Here is a 20,713-nt window from a genome sequence, read left to right as displayed (position 1 = left end):
CCCCCATGTGGTGATGTCTGGCGGTGAGGCCTTTGGGAAGTAATCAAGTTTGGACGAGGTCATGATCCTTTTTACTCCAGCTGGGTCTTCCTTTCTTGCCATTTAAGGGGCATCTCTGTCCTTGTTTCTCCCTCCTTAGGAGTGATTCTCCACCCTGGGTATGCTAAGAATACCCTGAGGCCATCCCAGGCTGCATCCTCAGAGGTTCCGATGTCACTGGTGTGGGTCTAGGGGCTGAGGACTGCAGCGAGAGACCCTCTGCAGCGGGCCTGGTGCATAGACCTAGCGTGCTTGCCCTGGGTGCCCACAGCCCTGGCATGGCTTGCAGCCCCGCACTCCCATCCCTGCCGGTCACACTGTCCCAAGAAGCCTCTTCCCGTCATTCTCTCCCCCCTGCCCCAGTCCCCAGGGTCACTCTGTGTCGTTGGCGCTGGCCTGTCTGAAACCTGACATCAACAGGGAAAGGAAAGAGATGAGTAGTTTGAGCATCTGAAGTGAACTCAGCACTTCGCAGACATAATTTTACTCAACCCTCAGAACAGTCCTAAGACATGACTGCTGTCATCCCCACTTTACAGACGGGGGCATGGAAGTTCCCAGAACACACAGCCAGGACACAGTAAGCCGGCTGGGCTGCTGCTGGGGCTGCCTTAGTCCACGCCCCGCGCAGGGTCCCTCCCTGAGCTTGGCCGAGGCGGGGGAGGGTCTTCCCACCGGCCATCCCAGGTTTGCCAGTTCAACTGCCCCCCACAGCCCAGGGCGGGAGCGGAGGGATTCAGGGGGAGGGATCCTGACAGAGTGAAGAAAAGAACCCAGAGTCGGGACTTCCTGTAGAAACTCAGTCCCCAGTAGAGAATGCTGGAGGCTTGGCTTTTGGTGGCCGAGGCAGGCCTACACCCACCCCCGGGTCTGTTCTACTTTCCCCCTCGGCACCAAACACGCCCTCGTTGCCAGCGGGCAGGGGGCTCAGCTGCCCCTGCAGTGCTTTTCTCAGCTGGTGGGCCGCTGGCTGTGGGATCCAGCATCTGTCAGAGGGATTCCTTAGGGGGGACAGAGACGTGGCACTTTGACCTCACCAGAGCCCTTTGTGTGCAGAGAGCTCTGTCCCCTCCCGGCCTCTCCCCTCCTGTTCTCCCTGCTGTGCTGGCTGGAGCCCTTGAGGAACCTCAGGGGAATGTAAAGAGCTAGAACATGACCGGAAAGAAAACAGCTGAGACCAGTTCAGCCACTTCTTTGCCGTGCGACCCGGGTATAGTCACTTAATCTCTCTGTGCGGCGGGTTCCTTATCGGTCCCACAGGAATGACTACGTGTGCCTCTCAGGCTTGCTGGGCGTGTGAAATGAGATAAGATATAGAGAGTATCCGACTAGAATATATGGTTAGTAGCTATACAGTAACCCCACCCTTGCCCCCCGATTCTTAAAAGGCAGCTTCAGCCTGTGTCCTTCTAATGTGTCACATGGGGTGCACGGGGGGAGGGGGAAGCTCTGGCCAGGTCACTCTTGGTCCAAAACAATGCTGCAAGGTCACATCAGGGATTCAAATACACACTTGCAGCAAAGGCCACAGAGTGAAACACAAGTCCTGTTTTAAATTGCCATGAGAATTCTGAAACAGGCTATCATGGCCAGTCAGGGGCAGGAAAGGAGTTTCCCAGGAAAGGGGTGGATGGAAGGATCTGGCCACTGGGTCATCAGGGGAGGGAAAGAGGACAGAGTCTGGCTTTTTGATGCCTCAGGGCTGGGGGGCAGAAGCCACGGACAGGGCGAGCTGTGCACACAGGACTCTGTGCAGAGGCGGCACCGAGTGCTCGAGGTGTGGCCACTGGGGCGGCCCTCAGGCTTTGCCCAGGTGTGCAGAGCGCTGGCTTTGCAGGGCCACATGTAGCACTCACTCCCGCTCCCAGCCATTCCTGGAAGTGGTTCAGAACCAGCTCAGAAGCTGGGGAGACCAGGGTTCCCCCAGATACATGGTGGGAGGTAAAGGGCAGTTGGTAAGACCTGGAGATCACAGGCTCGAACTGGAGGGCTGGGGGATGAGGAATCCCTGGGTCGGTGCTAGAGTTCTAGCAAAGCCGCTGGCAAGGCTGAGCCTGCGGTCAAGGGCTTGCCGGCCTCCTGCATCCCGAGGAGGCCCAGGCTTCTTGGATCCAAATACCAGGAAACCACCTGCTCCGGGAAGAGGCTCTGGTGGGGACCACCACGTGTGCAGCAGTCGAGATGCCTTCCCCCTGGGGAGCATGACATCACTTGCAGGATTTAGATGACCTTGAGGCATGTGCCTCTGACCCAGAGATGCTGCTCGTGGCTGATATGAGGGGCACCAGGCGCCCCTCACTCCTCACCTGGGCCTGCTGGGGAAGAGTACGGTCCCTGACCCTGGGACAGAGACTCTCCCATCTAAAGCTGACTCACAGAGGCAGAGATCTTTGGCCTCATGATGCCTTGCTAAGGTTTCACCACTGCCTTCCTAAAGCAGACACCCAGCCTGGGTTAGGCACATGCCCCTCTGCCCTCAGGTTCCCATTATCACCTTTCACGCCCAGTGAGTCCTTTCCCGTTGAGTTTCCAGAACCTGCTCTAATGGATGAGTGCTTCTCATCTCACCAGTCTGCTCCTGTGCACAAGGCCAGTCTGCATGGCATCCTGTGTTCGGGCCAGCCCACCCCGCCGCGCCCCCCCCCATCCCCAGATCAGAAGAGACCTCCCAGCTCTGTGGGCCCAGCTGACCTGGGAAAGGGCCTCTGAGATCAAAGGCCACACTTTCCCCAAGGACTTGTCCCCATAAGCTCCTGTGCCTCAGATGTATCTTCCTGGAGAAGGTGACATGTTTCTAAGAGTTAATTGACTTAGCTGTTTTAATAAGCTCTCTTGAGACGCATATTCAACTGTAGTGCACCTGCCTCTTATCCCATAAAATGCAGCTCACAGGGGTTATTGTCACAAGGTGTGTGGAAGTTGGAAGCCGAGCGGCACTTGGAAGGCGGGACCTGTGTTGTAGGAAGTTTAGAGAAATGCGATTTTCATGGGCTCAACTTCCTTGGAGAGAGTTGGCAGGAAGCAAGGATCAGTCAGGAAAGCAGTGGAAAAGTATCAGAGCCAGGAAGCTGATTACTAGGTGGCAAGGAGACCTTGGGACAGTCACTTCTCCCATCGCAGGCGTTTGTTTTCTCAGCTGCAAAATAAAAGGCACTGATGTAAGCCTGCTGCGAAGGGCCGCGAAAGCTGTTCGTTGTGCCCGGATGCTGTGTCCGCGGGGGCGTGGCTCACACTATAGTCGTCATAGATTTGCATATTTATTTTGACAATATGTTGGTCTGTGACAGTCATGTTGCTATGACAAAATAGATATATTAAAATAATTGTCTAGCAGATATAAGTTAAGTGTTTTGAAGAAGAAGTGACTTAAAATTTTTTTTGGCACAGAGATGCATGGGCTTAGTGGCGCTCCTCTTTGGTTGTGCTTTAAGTTCCCTCCAGCTCAGGATATATTTATTAGGTTGCTGAGGTGGGACTGTCCAGCAGGAAGGCAGACTCTAGACAGAGATAAGACGAGGACCTGAACGGTGAGCCCTAATTAAGGGCAATTCCCTTTCAAGTTCCCTGGGAACAATGAGGAAATAAGATGCAGGAAAGCCTAAGCCTGCCCTTGAAGCACCGGTGAAACCAAAATCTTACTGCCAGCTTCCTGGTTGGTCTTTGAAACTGCAAAAGCCAGGCCACTGCCTTTGTTTCCCCACAGACCCCTATGCAGAGATTCAGGAATCCCTGCTTTCCTCAGGCACCGGTGGGCTGACCTGAAGGACCCCAGTTGCCCAGATCCGCACTCGCTGGGAGGCCATGAAAGTGGCCTGGAGGCGACAGCCCGAGGGGCTGAGCAGTGCGCCTAGGTTCACAGACTGAGCCCACGGTGGGTCCAGAAAGGGGCCCACAGGCTCCTGATTAAAGAAATAGCTCGTGGGATCCACACAACACACCCCTTCCAGCCTGATGATTTCCATCAGGTAAAGACTAAGGAAAACAAAACGAAGCCCCCAGACGAATTCTTCCAGGAATAACGAGCCTTGCCGTCTCTAAATATACCACTTTCACTAATTCCTTGTTCCATCGTGGCATCTGTCATTGCTTGCTGGCTGTTTCCTTTGCCAGTCATTTTTATTCATTCTGGGTTTTAAGATTAGAGGTCTGGTGACTGTTTTTGCCTTGGGAGATTTCACCTGGGAGAGACCATTCAGGACAGAGAGCGCAGAATGGCTGCACTTGCCTCAGTTTTTGTGAACTTGGGTACCGGTCTCTCCCTTCTCAGGGCCACGTGAAGGTATGTAGCTTCGATCCAAATTAATTGTGTCTGCAGTGTCAGGGCATCTCTGCTGGACTGAGACACAACCTTTTCACTCCTCTGGCTGGCTGGCTGCGTATCTGAAGAGACAGGAAGCACTAATGCTCCGTTGGCTCTGCAGCGAAGGTTTTCCCTCTCTCCGCTCAGCTTATAGAGCCTCAGCTGGGGAACAACCCTGAGAATAAATGACAACTGTCAGTCATATCTTACCTGCAGCTGCCTGCACCACTCTAAGCCCTGCTGCTTTCTGAACTTTACAGTTCCCTTAGAGTAGCAGCACTAATGCCTAGTTTCCTGGTTCAGGGTCTTCAAACTGTAAGGATTTCCAAGAGCAAGATTAATTTTAAGGGAATCTGTTTTAAAATCATCAACGTTCATATATATTGCAAAAATCGTCCTGATTAAAAACATGTCCTTTTCCTACTTTATATAAGAAAGGAGTACCCCTCAGCAGTCAAGAACCTTACTAAGGTGCATTGCCTCCGTATAGAAAAGCCTCCAGGGCCAGACAAAGAAACAGTTTGAAATGTTGGTGTAGGTGTACAGAAAAGAATGCATCTAGTGACAAAATAACAAAACGTAAAAATAGTCAAGTATTTACCCATGCTCTCTTTTAAATTATTTAAGAAAAACCCAATTGAGTTGTCAGCTGAAACACTATTTAAACATTTATGATGATAGATCACTATGTGAATGTTGGCATTCAAAGAAGCCATTCAAAGAATTAAATGACAGACTAGTTCTATTTCCATCTACTTATTTATGTAAACAACTTTCTTATCACTTAGATTTAACAAATAGGAATAGAATGGATTCTGAACTTGTCTCATTCTAGAGAGCAATCATATTCATCCATGGATATACAAACTGATTTTTTTTTTTTTTTTTTTGCGGCACATGGGCCTTTCACTGTTGTGGCCTCTCCCGCTGCGGAGCACAGGCTCTGGACGCGCAGGCTCAGCAGCCATGGCTCACGGGCCCAGCCGCTCCACGTCATGTGGGATCCTCCCGGACCGGGGCACAAACCCGTGTCCCCCGCATTGGCAGGCGGACTCTCAACAACTGTGCCACCAGGGAAGCCTACCAACTGACTTTTAAAAACATCCTATTCCTTTCATTATGAGACACATTTCTAATAAAATGTAACTTTTTATTTTAAAAGATCATTTATTGAAATTTGGGGTTCCACTGGTACAATGACAGGCAAAGCTACTTTGAAACAACTCTTCTCGCCAGCAACAACTGAAAACGCTGCTGGACTCTGTGTGTGCGTGTGTGTGTGTGCGCGCACATGCACGCGCACACAGTGTGACGGATCAGAGACAGACTAAGACCTAGAGAACAAGGTGTATCTGGAAATTGGCACCATGTCTCCCCTGCATTTAAACACTGATCGCAGAAACAGCAGCTGGGAGACTAAGAAACTGAACTGAGGTTTTGACAGAATCACAGGATGGGGGAAATGACAAAAATTGGAGTTCATGGGCCACCAAGCAGAAGAGATCTAGTAAACATCCTAGACTTTCAGTTGGGACAATAAAGGACAATGCCTTTGGAGTAAGAAGGAGCTAGAAGTAAACTAGGGGTGAAACCCTCTGGAGGACTGAAGCCTTCATAAAACCCAAGCTGAGCTTTGAGTCATCTTAATCCCTGACTAACTCCACTCTGGGTTAAGATGGTCTGCCTGTAGCCTAGGTGCCCTTCATAAGCAAAAGCCTGCGCTCTCTAGAAAAAGATAACAACATATGGAGTGTCAAATGATATCTACAGTTTTTTGTATACAATATGCAGCATTCCCAGAATATGGGAAAACAAGTCCTGACTGGAAACTCAGGAGAAATAAACAGGCAAGTCTTGACTGAAAAATCAAGAGAAAAACAGTAGACAATAGACTCAAACCCGCTGGTCCAGATACCGATATGACTTTAAAGAGAGCTATGATAAAAGAACTAAATGACAAAATTTACTACACCTGCAGTAGTAAACTAGAATCTTTTTTAAAAGGTGAACTCTATAACTGAAGACAGCTCTCCGGCTTAAATAGGCAAAAAGATGAAAAAGGCAGAAAAGAATGTTCGACACACATGGGACATAGTGAAAAGGCCACAGAAGGATTAGAGAGAGAAGATGAGACACAAGTAATATTTGAGAGATAAAGTTTGAGAACTTTCTGAAACAGACAAGAAATAGCAAATCATAGACTCAAGAAGTGCTGTGAAATCCATTAATTTCAGAACTGCTGATACCACAGAAATGAAAAAAACTTAAAAGCAGCAATAGAAAATTGTTCAAAGAAGCAGTGATAAGACTGACAGCTGACTTTCCAACAGAAATACTGGAATCCAGAAAGACAATAGAACGATATCCCCAAATGATAAAAGAAAAATAATGATCAGTTCTATATCCAGTGAAAATATCCCTCAAAAATGAAGGCAAGGGACTTCCCAGGTGGTTCAGTGGTTAAGACTCCGTGCTCCCAATGCAGGGTGCCTGGGTTCAATTCCTGGTCGGGGAAATAGATCCTGCGTGCCACAACTGAGACCCAGCATAGCCAAATAAATAAAAAAAAATTTTTTTTAAAGGAAGGCAATATAATGACTTTTTCTAGAGACACAACAGTGAGAGAATTTATTGCCAGCACGTTTAGAGTGGAGGAAATGCTAAATTCTTAAGGTGGAAGGAAAATTGTCACAAATGGAAGCACAGAGATGGAGGAAGGGATGAAGAGCTACAGAAAGGGTAAACGTGTAGGAAAAACTAAGCTAATAATAATAGTAGTAATAATAATTTTTAGATTAAAAACCCATATGGAATGGAAATACATGACAACAGAAGCACAGAAGGTAGGAGAAATGTAAAATTCAAAGTTAAAGTGTTTAAATGTCTTTGCATTGCCTGGGAAGTTGTGGGAGTGCAAATTTATATTAGATTTCGATTGACCAATATTTCAATTTTTAAAAATCATCTCTAGGGCACTATTCCAGAAAGAGATTAATTAAAATATACAAATAGCAAGGTGATAGAGGAGAGGAAAAGGAGCAATAATAATCATACATACATAATCCAAAAGGAATTAAGAAAGGAGAGAAAAAGTGTCAAATGTGTAATGAATACAAGACATGTATTTAGGTGGCTGATTTAAACATAAAAATTTCCTTAAGTACATTGCAAGTCAACGTTTATTGTTTTTTACTAATATTTCATTAAATACTCCAATTAATCTGAATGAGTCTATTTATATAAAGTTCAAAAGCAGGTAAAACTAATCTACAGTGTTAGAATAGTGTTTACACTTGGAAGAACAGTGACTAAAAGGGGGCACGAGAAGGTGCCTGTATGTGAAGGTTATGTTCTGTTTCCTGATCTGGGTGCCGGCTACACAGCTGCATTTACTTTGTCAGGATGAACAGTACACTTATCATTTATTCACTTTGTATGTATCTATGTTAAACTTTAATAGAAATTCACATTTAAAACAACTATCAGACTGGATAAGAGCAAAAACTAATATATGCTGCTTATAAAAGGTGTACATTAAATGTAAGTATGCAGAAAAGTTGAAAGTAATAGCATTTTTAAAAGACATAGCACACACTCACCAAAGGAGAGCTGGTGCAGCTATAACATCAGTCGGTGCAGACTCTAAGCTTAGACTATTTTTAAGATAAAGAAAGACAGTTCACGTTGATATAAAGTTCAATCTCCCAAGAAGTTGTAATAATTCTAAATTTTCATGCTCCTAATTACACAGTCTCAAAATAAATAAAGCAAATATTGATAAAACCAAAAGGAGAAATGGGTAAATTCACAATGATAATAAGTTCTAAGATATCTTTCTCAGTAACTGATAATATAAGAAAATATAGAAGGATACAGAAAATTTATGAAGCATAATTAACATATTTACCTAATTGATATTACTAGAACACTGTACCCAGCTACCACTAAATATACATTATTCTCAAGTACACATGGAACATTTGTCAAAAATGACCATATTTTAGCCATAAAGCATTTCTCAACAAACTGGAACTGTATGAAATCATACAGAATGTGTTCTCCGACTACAGTGTAATTAAAGTATAATCAATAATAAAAAGAAAAATTTCAATTCTATATACTTGGAAAATAACCAGGGACTTCTAAATAACTCATGGTTCAAAGAAGAAGTAACTATGGGTATTTGGATTGTGGGATGCAAGTAAAGTCATTCTTAAATGGAAATTAATAGTTATACATCCAAGTGATGACAAGGGTGGAGTAACAAAGTCTCATATCGTGCCAGGAGGAGCAAATTAATATAGCAACTTTGAAAACCTATTTGGCATTATCTGATAAAGGTGAACATACGCATACCCCAAATCTAGCAATTCTCCTCCTACACATATTACAACAGAAATGCATACCTAAGTGCATCAAAGAACATGTACAAGAATTTTTATATTAGCATTATTCATAATTTTTAAAAACTGGATATTCATACAATAGAACTTTTGTGTCTTAATGGGTATATTAGAAGGAAGTTGGAAGTTATCACTAAAAATATGTTTTTGGTTTCTTATTACAAAAATAACAGATATTTATTTTAGGAAAGTTAGTTCAATTCAATAAGGAATAATAAGAATATAAAAGTCAGCTATGATCCTTCTGTATCAGTTATGAACTATCTACTGCAAGTTTTAGAAAACCTAGCCAACAGTGACTAAACATATAGGAATTTATTTGTATCACATAAGAAGTATATACTTTATGTGGTTCAGCTGTTTAACAATGTCATTTTAAAAACCTAGGCTCTTTTGATCCTTCTGCTCTATATTAGCATATTAACTTTTTCCCTTCATGCTTGTTGACTCATGGTTTCAGAATGGTTGCTGCCGGTCCAGGGATCATGTCCTTACAACCTACATTCCAAACTGCAGAAGAAGAAAAGAGGTAGCGCTAGCAACTCATGTTAATTTTTTCATATCAAAGCAAAGCCTCCCACTTGAAGCATCTCAGCAGATCTCAATGCCAGTAGTGAGTCACATGACCATTCCTACCCCCAAGGGACCCTGGGCAGATGAGAAAGCTTTCCTCTTTCTTTAGTAAGGGATGGAAAGGAAGAAAGAAGTTCAGAATGGCTTCAGTTTAGCCGAAAAAAGTCTACCAAGGCAGCCACACAAATCTCACCCTGTCATATTTTGTTATATTCACTTCCACTCTTTCTTAGACATAAATACGCTTTTTTAAAAAAATAAATTTATTTATTTATTTTTGTCTGCATTGGGTCTTCATTGCACACAGGCTTTCTCTAGTTGCAGTGAGCGGGGCCTACTCTTCGTTGCAGTGTGTGGGCTTCTCACTGCAGTGGTTTCTCTTGCTGCGGAGCACCAGCTCTAGGCACGCGGGCTTCAGTAGTTGTGGTGCACGGGCTTAGTTGCTCCATGACATGTGGGATCTTCCCGGACCGGGGCTCGAACCCATGTCCCTTGCATTGGCAGATGGATTCTTAACCACTGCACCACCAGGGAAGCCCTAAATATGCTTTAAGTATTTACAAAAATGAGATCATCCTTCACAAACTATTTACTAGCCTTTTTTCACTTAAAATAGTATGGCAGTAAATACAAATGGCATAATAATTGTATATGCCTGCATGGTATTTCATTATTTGGATGTGCTGTAATTTAACCATACCTTTATTACCAAATGTTTAAATTGCTTCTTAATTTTATATTCTAAATAATATTGTAAAAAAGGTGCTTGTATATACAAATTTATTTTCTTAGAATATGTCCTCTGAAGTGGTTTCCAAGGAAAAGCATGTATACAATAAAAATTATATAAATATTGCCAAACATTGCCACTCTGGAGGAGAGTGACCCAGAAACCTACTCCTAGCTGTGTGCCTCATATTGGTGTTTTTCAAACACTGGTCTTGATTCATAACGGACAGTGACATCAGTTTGTGGATTGTTAACCAGTGTTTTAAAAAACCCACCTAAAACAGAATAGAATAGAATAAAGTATTAGCATGCTTTGCTCATATTTTAGTGAAACTTCTGTTTCCTCTGTGAGAGTGTGTGTCCTGTACTGTGTCATGAAGCAAAATGAGTATTTTGCCAAGGGTTACAGACAAAATTTTTTTTAAATGTTCCCATAGAGAAACACTCATGCATGCCTCCTGATTTCCCCCACTCATTTAAAATTTCTGTTTGTTGTTAACTGCCTTGATAAGAAGTTCTATAACAGTAACAGGTTATAGCGGTGACGGCAGCGCTCCTGATTTGCTTCGGACCTAAATGAAAATGTGTCCCATGAAGTTTTTTTTTTTAAGATTTATTTATTATTTATTTATTTATTTTATTTAGTTTTGGCTGCATATGGTCTTAGTTGCAGCACGCAGAATCTTCGTTGAGGCATGTGGGATCTTTCATTGTGGTGCCCGGGCTTCTCTCTAGTTGTGGCGTGTGGGTTTTCTCTTCTCTAGTTGTGGCTCACGGGCTCCAGGGTGCGTGGGTTCTGTAGTTGTGGCGCGCGGGTTCTAGTTGAGGCGTGTGAGCTCAGTAGTTGTGGCACGCGGGCTTAGTTGCCCCGCGGCATGCGGGATCTTAGCTCCCTGACCAGGGATTGAACCTGCGTCTCCTGCACTGTAAGGCATATTCCTTACCACTGGACCTCCAGGGAAGTCCCCCCATGAAATTTTGAAATGTAGAATTTTCACTGTTAATAACTAGTCTGTCAGTGAAGTTTTCATTTCCTCTTTACATCGTTTCATAAAGGTTTTCTTTTTTATTTATAAGGAGTTGGATTTATTTTTAGTTAACTGTTATAATTAATTTATAGTTTTATTACCTGTGGTCAGATAATATGCATTGTGCTGTATAATTTCTACTTTTTTGGAAGTTAATGCGATTTTCTTTGTGGATGAGGATATGATCAGTTTTTCCAACTTTTGTGTTTTTATAACAATTCCATTCTTATAAGAATTCTTTAATAATAATTATGTATATTTGTGTATATTTATGGTATATAAATACTCATTTACGTTTTAAACTATTAATGTGGATTTGTAGCTGTTTCAGGCTTTTGAGACCATAATCAACTTGAATACTATTGAGAGAGCTGATTTTTTGGTTTACTTTTGGGGGGGTTTATTTGGTCTATTCTTTTATATCTAACCTTGCTGTGTCATTTTACCTAACCTGTAAATTTTAAAAATAGTTTATAGTTACTTCATGTTGACATTCTCGTAGAGTGTAACCCATTCACATTTATTTTGAATATATTTGATTTTCTCTTTTATTATGCTTTCAATATTAGGGCTTCCTAGATATTTCCTTTTTTTTTTTCTTTTCGTGTACTTTGATATTTGATTAATTTTGTATGCTTCTTTTTCTTCCTTTAGTGATTTGGAAGTTATGCATACAACTTTCTTCTGTATATTCCAAACTTTTAAATCAATGTCTAGAATGAACACTATATATTGACCATCCCTTCCCTCCAGCAACAATGAAAATGCTTTTCCTTTCCTTTTTGGTTAAATAATTGGGAACTTTAGATCCAGGTTATTACATTAAACATTTTTTTAAAATATGCACCTTATTTTTCAATAAAATATTTTCACATAACTACATTAATATTACTAATACTTAACTATATTTTGTGATTTCATCGTTTACTGCTATTTATTTTAAAACCCTATCTTATTCGTTCTTGGGTTCTTTTATTTTGACTTATTTCTCGATTAGCTTGAGTAAATCTTAATAGTATGGAAAAATGTCTGTCTGTCCTTAATGTCCATAATGTCTGTCCTTGCATGTCTGAATTCGTCAGATACTGTTTTAAAAGAATACCTAACGTTTTGGAGTCAGATAAAACCAGATTCAAATGTCAGCTCTTCCTCATTATTGCCCTGAGACAATGGGGAAGTCTCTTCACCTTTTTTTTCTTTCTTTTTTTTTTTTTTTGTGGTACGCGGGTCTCTCACTGTTGTGGCCTCTCCCGTTGCGGAGCACAGGCTCCGGACGCGCAGGCTCAGCGGCCATGGCTCACGGGCCCAGCCGCTCTGTGGCATGTGGGATCTTCCCGGACCGGGGCACGAACCCGTGTCCCCTGCATCGGCAGGTGGACTCCCAACCACTGGGCCACCAGGGAAGCCCCCTCTTCACCTTTTTGACTCAGTTCCTCCTGTATAAAGTGAAGGCACCATCAGCTATTTTATAGGATTCGTAAGGATCATACCAAGTGTAAGTGGGAATCATTTTCTCTGGGCTACAAAAAAGCTCACCATCTGGCCTCCAGACCCCCTTGCCTGGGAACGTTACCGTGCTTGCTGTTCTACACACACACCTTATTGTTCCTCACTTTGAACTTTGCTTCCGCTGCTCTCTTTGCTTGGACGTCCCTTTCTTCCCACTTCTAACCCCAACGCATGGGCCAGACACAGTCTGTAAGACTGAGTCCAACACGGGGATTTGAGGAAAGCTTCCAGAAGGAAATAATATCTGCATTAAATGTGCCTCGTCTGAGTCCCCTCACCACCCAGTAAATGTGCACTTCACTTTAGACTTCAACTATTACACTGTTTGCACGGAATCCTCCTCCTACTAGGCTAGATTCTGGGACGCCACAGGATGGAGCAAACACAATTAGAATTAAATACACCACTATGTCTGAACGTAGTGACTAGTTCATAGTAGGTACCCAGTAAATACACCCAACTAACAAACTGAGACTGGCACGTTCCTCTCCTGCCCTATTTTCTGATAAGGAGGTTGGATGTCTCTTCCTCGGGGCAACCATTTCAACTTGTTCAGGGGCCTGGGGCAGAAAAGCTGAAGCCACAGCAGCTCCCAACATCTGAATACTTTCATTCTTTTACTTCATTTTGGGAGAGGTAAGGGGACGGCTCAGGGCCCTTGCTTTAACTCAGTGATTTTTAGACTTGCCCATCAGTGCAGTACTTCTGAGTCCAGCTAGACTAGTGAAGTCTTTATTTTCTTATTCCCAGGCTAATCAGATATTAACCTCATACTTGGTTCTAGAATAGGCAAAGGTGCACTAGAAGAATTAGTAGTTATAAAAAATCTATAGAAAAAAGTTTCAATTGAGACATTCTGTGTACTAATTAATTTTTGTTATTGTTGTTTCAAATTGGGAAAGACAACCATTAACCAATTTTTGCCAGTCCCTGTCATGAGACACCAGTGCTGTATAGGAAAGACGTTTAAGAGCCTCTGCTCCAGTTAAACAAAATTAGAATTAAATACACCACTTATCAATAATACATTCTTTTATTTCATGAAAAGGAACAAAAATTTTTGTTTTGACTAATGGTATTTGCTTCCTAAAATAGGCTCATCACCCTACCTTGATTATTGAAGAAAGTAACCATTTACTGTCTTTTTCCTTCTTAGGCTGTGAGGTTGAGATTCTTGGTGTCAGACCTACTTACTGCCTAGAATATAAAAATGTCCCAACGGATATCAATTTTGCCAATGCAGTCAGCGATGCTCTTGACTTCTTCAAGTAAGTGTCCCAAATTCTTAGCCATGCCACTGTTCTTCCTGTTTCCAGGACCAATAATGAATGCTAAAGTGGATTAAGAAGACTTGGTATAGGTGAAGTATGTCTCAGAGAGGTAGTGAGCCTCTCACATGGTGATTGCTACCCTCTAGTAGAGGATGATTGTGTGTTGAGTAATTTTAGGTAGGGGCACCCTTTGGAAACGTTGAATTGAGAGCAAGGAAGTCCCCAGGGGTTTAGGACTTTCTTCTTTGTGTTGATGGAAAATAGAGAAGCAATGTGAATGTCAGCATTTCTCTAATCATGATATAGTGAATGCCTGACTCTCCAAAGATATAAGTTTTTGACAAAAGAAGGAAGATCTTTGGTGGAATAAGTTTGGAAAAATTGCCTACTCTGCCATCTTCTTGGAAATGTACAAAGCCTATTAGCATATTAGTACATAGAACCTTTTTTTTTTTCTCTTCCACATGGAACTATCACACCCAGTTTGAAAAATGCAGAAATCAGTAATGGTCTGAATAGCACATGAGTGTGTCAGGGAAACTGACTTATTTCTAAGTTTTCAATTTTTTTTAAAAAATGTATGTATTTATTTATTTTTGGCTGGGTTGGGTCTTCGTTGCTGCGTGCGGGCTTTCTCTAGTTGCGGCGAGAGGGGGCTATTCTTTGTTGCGGTGCACAGGCTTCTCATTGCGGTGGCTTCTCTTGTTGTGGAGCATGGGCTCTAGGCACGCAGACTTCAGTAATTGTGGCACACGGGCTCAGTAGTTGTGGCTCGCGGGCTCTAGACTGCAGCCTCAGTAGTTGTGGCGCACAGGCTTAGTTGCTCTGCGGCATGTGGGATCTTCCCGTACCAGGGCTCAAACCCGTGACCCCTGCATTGGCGGGCAGATTCTTAACCCCTGCGCCACCAGGGAAGTCCCTCAATTTTTTTTTTAACACTCAGCAGCTTCAACCATTCCTTTAACCATTCTCTCTCCCTAATTCTCTCCAACCCACTTCAGTAAGGAAAATTGATGTGACATTGTGAACTCTTTACATTGAAAAGAAATCTGGACAGGATCCTAAGGTGATGGGAGATCTGGGTGTCCCTGAAATCCAGGGTTGGGGGCCCCTTGCAGCTCTCAGGTAATTGGGCCGATGGCCACATGTCCTTCTGGCATGGTTCCTGGGCTGAAAGCTATAAATAGCCAATAACAGATCTGCAGGCGTTTCCACCCGTCACTCCTCACCCAACCGCTCCATTACAAATGAGCTGACCAGTGATGGAGACCAGATCCATGTGGAAAACAGCTGGCCACCAAGAATTTGTCAGCTAAACTCCAACAGGCAAGAGCTCTTAGCCCTTGAAGACTCAGGTCCCTCATGAATCAACGAGCTCCAACATAGAAGTCTTTCACAAAAGGCATATGTATAAATCCCCGAATCTCAACCATCACACCTCCAGTGTTCCTGGCATCTGGGGTTGACAGCTTCCTGACACAAAGCCATCAGGTGAATCTGTGAGACTTACTAGCTTTCTGATCGCACGGAGATTTATGAATATGGCAAATAGCCTTAAAGAAACCAGCCCAGTGGCTGCTGTATTAAGGTGAAGTGTCTAAACTGTAGTGACCTGAAAGCATTTCACTGAGCTTTAGCGCAACCAGTAAACCTTGTGAAATTTTTTCCACATACAAGCCCCACCCTGCAAGTGTACACACCTAAACATAGGATGTTCTGTGTGAGCCAGCGCATCTGGGATGCTACAGGCACAAGTACAAAAGGCAGCTCAGTGCGGAGACATATCCGAGGGCATGATTTTGTGGAAAGTTCCATTATGTTCCAATGTGGTGGAGGAAATGCTATCAGTCCATCAGTGTAAGGAACATGGGCCTCAAAGGAGTTTAGGGATATGTATGAAAATGCCGTTCCCAAGTTAGAGCTTTTCCCTACTGCCTGCACACGTGTGGAACCCTGAGTGACTTTTTGTTCTCTGCTGTCTGTAGATGCAGGGGGCATTTGTATTAGTCATTCATACACTAGCGAGTATGAATGATGATAATATTATTTGTGAGAAGCAAGCAAATAATAACTTACCCCAATCCCCATTGTGGAGGAGGGGGGACATGGTATTTGTTAAAGAAGGGCCAGTCTGTTTTGTTCTAAAAAGAGAAAAGCACACTTGACTAGCAATTTCCCTTAACTGGAAACCAGCATATCCTCCAAACTGTGAATGAAGTACACCTCAGGGTACGAGAACATCACAGCATCATTAAAAGGTACGCCCTCTTGGCAAGTATGACCATGGTGAAGGAAGACGCCAGGCTGAACATTCTCTGGAACCGACCCCCGTGTAGTGAATGGAGTCGGTGTGGACATTCAAAAGCCCGGGCTGGTGGAGTCAAGTGTTCTGACCCTGGACGTGGGAAGTTCACATTTCCAGTCCTAGCCATGTCTCAGAGGTCCGTGAGGCCTAGAATCCTTTTTGGCCTATTTCCTCATCTGCAAATGCTTTTCTCTAGGGACACTTTTCATCTCAGATCCAGAATCTGGAGGCACATCCAAGCCACAGACATAGAGCTCATGCCGAGAAATGAAAGGGACTCAGTTTCACGGCTACCTTTGCCTTGTCTCACGCCTCACTTTCTTGGGGTTGGTGGGATTCTTATAGCAGAGTAAGAACCACTTCCACATGGTCATTTGGGTAGCAGAATGTTTCCCCATTGGTGCGGGCTGTTGCATTCTCTCAGAGTATCTGGGTCAGGGTGTTGGAGCTCCACCTGGGTCTCAGTGCTGGCTCCACTTCTCACGAGCTGTGTGACGTGGGCAACAGTACTGAACTCTCTGTTTAACGTATTCCTGCCTGATAGGGTTGCTGTGAGGATGAATTATGATAATGTATGAAAAGCCCTCAACGTAGTGCCTGACCTAGAATAACTATGATTTATTGAGCACTTACTATTATTATACCTTCAACTGACAGTTACAGAGCTCCTACTGTGTGCCAGACCCTAGGCTGAGCTGAGACACAGTGGAGAGTGAATGCATCCCAGGGTGAAAAACCCCGCAGTTTAGAGGGGAGGGAAGGACACATAAATGGGCAATTACAGCACAGTGTGAAAAATCACAACCCAGAGATGAACCAGGAAAGCCGTGGGAGTGCCCAGGAGGGCCACCCAACTGAGCCTGGGCATCAGGGATGCTTCCTGGAAGAAGCACCATCTTCCTGAGACCAGAAGGATGGGCGGGGTTGTGCAAACCACGCTCTGGAACCACTGTGAGGTTCTTTTTCCTCTTCTGTGGATTGCAAGGCCCAAGGCACCACAGGCGCTAAGGATACACGTTCTCTCCTTCCAAGTGTCGGGGGAGACCACACCAGGAGAGACCAGGCCGCCTCACTTGTGTGTTTGTTTAAATAGAGTTTTTCAAGAGAAATAAGGCAGTCCGCCAAGAGGATTAGTTATTAACCCTTAAAGTCCACACAAAGGAGTTAGCCTTCATTCCTTTTCCACTGCTTCCTCTTCTGCCAGTCGCTGTTACTGCTGCCCGCACCATCACCGTCATCAGCATCACTGCTCTGTTCAGGTGCTTTGGGGACGTTGTGGGCAGGGCAGTCACAGCGGGAAGCTGTGCGCTGTGTGGAGGAGGGGGTACATCGCACAGTGTTTTCTCCCCCCACCCGACTCCCTCAGCCTCCTACTCCAGGTTTGTCACTAGTTCCCACTCAGTCTCAGCTTCGCACGGAGGGTTAAATAGTTGGATTTTTACCACCAGTACTCTGGCCGAGGGGGGCGTTTTTCCAGGATGCAGAAAGTGTGGTCAGTGCTAGAATTCACCCTGTGCCCGCCCTGGAGCTGACCCTTCCTGGGTCCCCAGAGATGTCAGGCCCTGAACACAAACACAAACCTGTCTGCCTCCTGCCAGGTTGCCTGGTAAAGCTTGTTCTTATTCTTGCGGGTCAGTGAAACCTACAGTCTAGTGTTTTATTTAGAGGCTCCCTCGAAGACCAGCAATAATGGAGGAGACTTTTTTTTTTAACATTTTTATGGGAGAATAATTGTTTTACAGCGGTGTGTCAGTTTCTGCTGTATAACAAAGTGAATCAGCTATACATATACATACATCCCCATATCCCCTCCCTCCTGTGTCTCCCTCCCACCCCTGTATCCGAGGAGACGTTTTCTGAATGATTGCTTCTCTTTTCTCTGAGCTTCTGGTGACAGCTCGTGGTGAGGGGAGTTATCAGAACTGTCCCCTGCCTGTCGCGAGTCCTCTTCCAACTCCTGGGTCATGCTGAGCTGAGAGGGGAGGTGACCCATAAGCATGCTCTCTGACTTTTGTCACCAGGGTGCCCGGGACTGGCACCTTCTCCAAGGTTCTCTCTCCCTTGGAGAACCCCCTTGTTCTTTTTAAGGTATCGCTGTGCCTGGACCACAGGGCACGGGCTGGAGGATGCCCATGCCTCCGCCAGGAGTGCCGGGTGGGAGGGGGGAAAGCTGGCAGGGCCTCTCTCAGCTCTCACCCTTCCCGCCCCCTCCCCAGGAGCGGCCAGGCGGACCTGGTGGCCATCTACTACGAGCGCATCGATGTGGAAGGCCACCACTATGGGCCCTCGTCGCCACAGAGGAAAGAAGCCCTGAGGGCCGTGGACACCGTCCTGAAGTACATGACCACGTGGATCCAGGTGACCGAGAACCAGGACCACTGGGCTAACCTTCCCTCTGTCCCTCTTCTTCTGTCTCCTTGACTGTCACACCCCTCGACATCTTCCTTCTTATTGCTGAGAGCTCACTGGGCCAGCTCAAGGGTCTGAGGGGTCTCGTTTCTTCACGCAACGCCTCCCCAGGTACCACGACCTCCCTTGTCTTACAGCCAGGCCAGTGGCACTGAAATGACCCAGATCTGCATTACCGCCTGGCTCAGCTGGCGAGATGGCCTGACGCTTCACCAAACCATTCAGTCTGGTAACCAGATTGGTGTGGGTGCGGAACCCAGGCCTGGGTTCTCTCCCTGATTCTGCCACACCCTTACTGAATGACTTTTAGCAAAGTATTATTTTTAAACTTAAAAAATTTTATTTTTTATTGAAGTATAGTTGATTTACAATGTTGTGTTAGTGTGTTAGTTTCAGGTGTACAGCAAAGTGATTCAGATATATAGAGAGAGAGATAGAGAAAGATAGATAAATAGACTATATATGGTTCTTTTCCGTTATAGGCTATTACAAGGTATTGAATACAGTTCCCTGTGCCATACAGTAGGTCCTTGTTGTTTTTTATATAAGTAGTGTGTATATGTTAATCCCAAACTCCTAATTTATCCCTCTCCAGCCACTTTCCCTTCGGTAACCATAAGTCTGTTTTCTGTCTGTGAGTCTATTTCTGTCTTTTAAATAAGTTCATTTGTATCATTTTTTTAAATCCCATGTATAAGTGATATCATATGATATTTGTCTTTGTCTGACTTAAAATATTATGTTTTTAAACTTTTGTGGGGTTAATTTTTCACACGTGTAAAACGGGCGAGTGATATTTGTATTCCCACACAAGTTGGTTGAAAGACCCAAAGAGGATGAAAACAGAAAGGCTATCTTAAAAGGCTGGAGCCTCGTACGTATTATGTTCAGCGCTAATCGGACGGGGACTGGCTCTCTCGTTCCCTCCCTGCAGCACTTCTGCTATGATTTTGAACCGTGTCTTATAGGGCAGACAAGCAGATGATTAAATTCAGAACTGGGGAAGAAGGCTTTCTCCTATAACTTGTAGTTGAAAACACCTCTTTGCCAGACAGCTGGTGTAAGAGGGTCCCCCTCTGGGCGCCGTCCTGACTGCCTGTCTCCCCACAGGAGCGCGAGCTGCAGGACGACCTCAACGTCATCATCTTCTCAGATCACGGGATGACTGACATTTTCTGGATGGACAAAGTGATTGAGCTGGATAAGTACATCAGCCTCCATGACCTGCAGCAGGTGAAGGACCGAGGGCCGGTTGTGAGCCTGTGGCCGGCGCCCGGGAAGCATTCTGAGGCAAGACGGGGGGGAAGGGTGGTGGGGGGACGGGGGCAGAGCGCACTCTCAGAGGCCATGACTCTGCGCTGAGTCTGTGTGTAGCTTTAAGGCGGAGGCACAGGGCAGCCTCGGGAGCCGGGACTCCGGTGGCAGATGACCCACCTGACCCCTTCCTCGCCGAGTGACCTCGGTCCAGTGCTTCATCCTCCCGTGTCTTCTATTCTCTGAAGCGGGCACTGAACGTCAGTGGGCACGAAACGAGACGAGGGTGTGCAGTGCCCAGAACGTGGCGCGGGGCCGGTTCGTTCTTGGCCAAAATGCACCACTTCTCCTGCACAGCTGGGGACAGCGGAAGCCTGCACAGAAGGCCCTTCTCTGGAGAAAGCCGCCAGTCTGACCTGTTCTCAGCAGCGACTGGAGAGAAGAAGGCGACGGACGAGCACAGGTTGAGGCCGCGTGTGCCGTGGGTCGGCCCCTTAGCCCGGAGTCACGCGGCCGGCCGGGGTTCAGACCCCCTCACTCAGCAGCCGAGCAGCTCCCTAAGCGGCCCTCCTGCCGCCTCTCCACTGCGTGTGCTGACTGACGACACTGTAGCTGCCCTCCTGGGCGGCCGTGAAGCACGGGAAGCAGCTGGGCCCGCTGCAGGGACGATGTGTGTGTCGCCTACGGTGATTACCACCATCCGAGGGGGCGTCCCCACAAGGCCGTGGCGGAGTTCCCACGGCGTGCAGATGGCGTGGGGCAGGGCTCCCGGGGACTTGGCACGCTCTATGACAAGGCCCCTGCTTACCCCTCCCTCCAAACTATCTTTCCCTCCGAGTGGCGGGTAAACCACGCTTTGAAGGTGAAGGAGCGAGTGGCCCCGCCAGCTGACT

General features: G+C 45.4%; 1 protein-coding gene across 3 annotated transcripts in view; it reads left to right on the top strand.

The window, feature by feature from the left end:
* The window catches only part of ENPP6 (ectonucleotide pyrophosphatase/phosphodiesterase 6), a gene marked incomplete at its 3' end in the record, with an annotated part of 88,792 nt that overhangs the window by 50,850 nt on the left and 17,229 nt on the right, over positions 1 to 20,713 (top strand). For all 3 annotated transcript variants that reach the window (XM_082680486.1, XM_082680485.1, XM_082680487.1), the window contains exons 3-5: positions 13,738 to 13,849; positions 18,374 to 18,515; positions 19,677 to 19,856. In XM_082680486.1, the coding sequence (XP_082536612.1) occupies positions 13,738 to 13,849; positions 18,374 to 18,515; positions 19,677 to 19,856 (434 nt within the window). The remainder of the gene's footprint in view (positions 1 to 13,737; positions 13,850 to 18,373; positions 18,516 to 19,676; positions 19,857 to 20,713) is intronic.

This window comes from Grampus griseus, assembly GCF_964374135.1.
Source record: "Grampus griseus genome assembly, chromosome: 21".
Taxonomy (NCBI): Eukaryota; Metazoa; Chordata; class Mammalia; order Artiodactyla; family Delphinidae; genus Grampus; species Grampus griseus.
The sequence above is the reverse complement of the archived record's forward strand: the minus strand, read 5'-3'. Positions and strand labels throughout refer to the sequence as shown.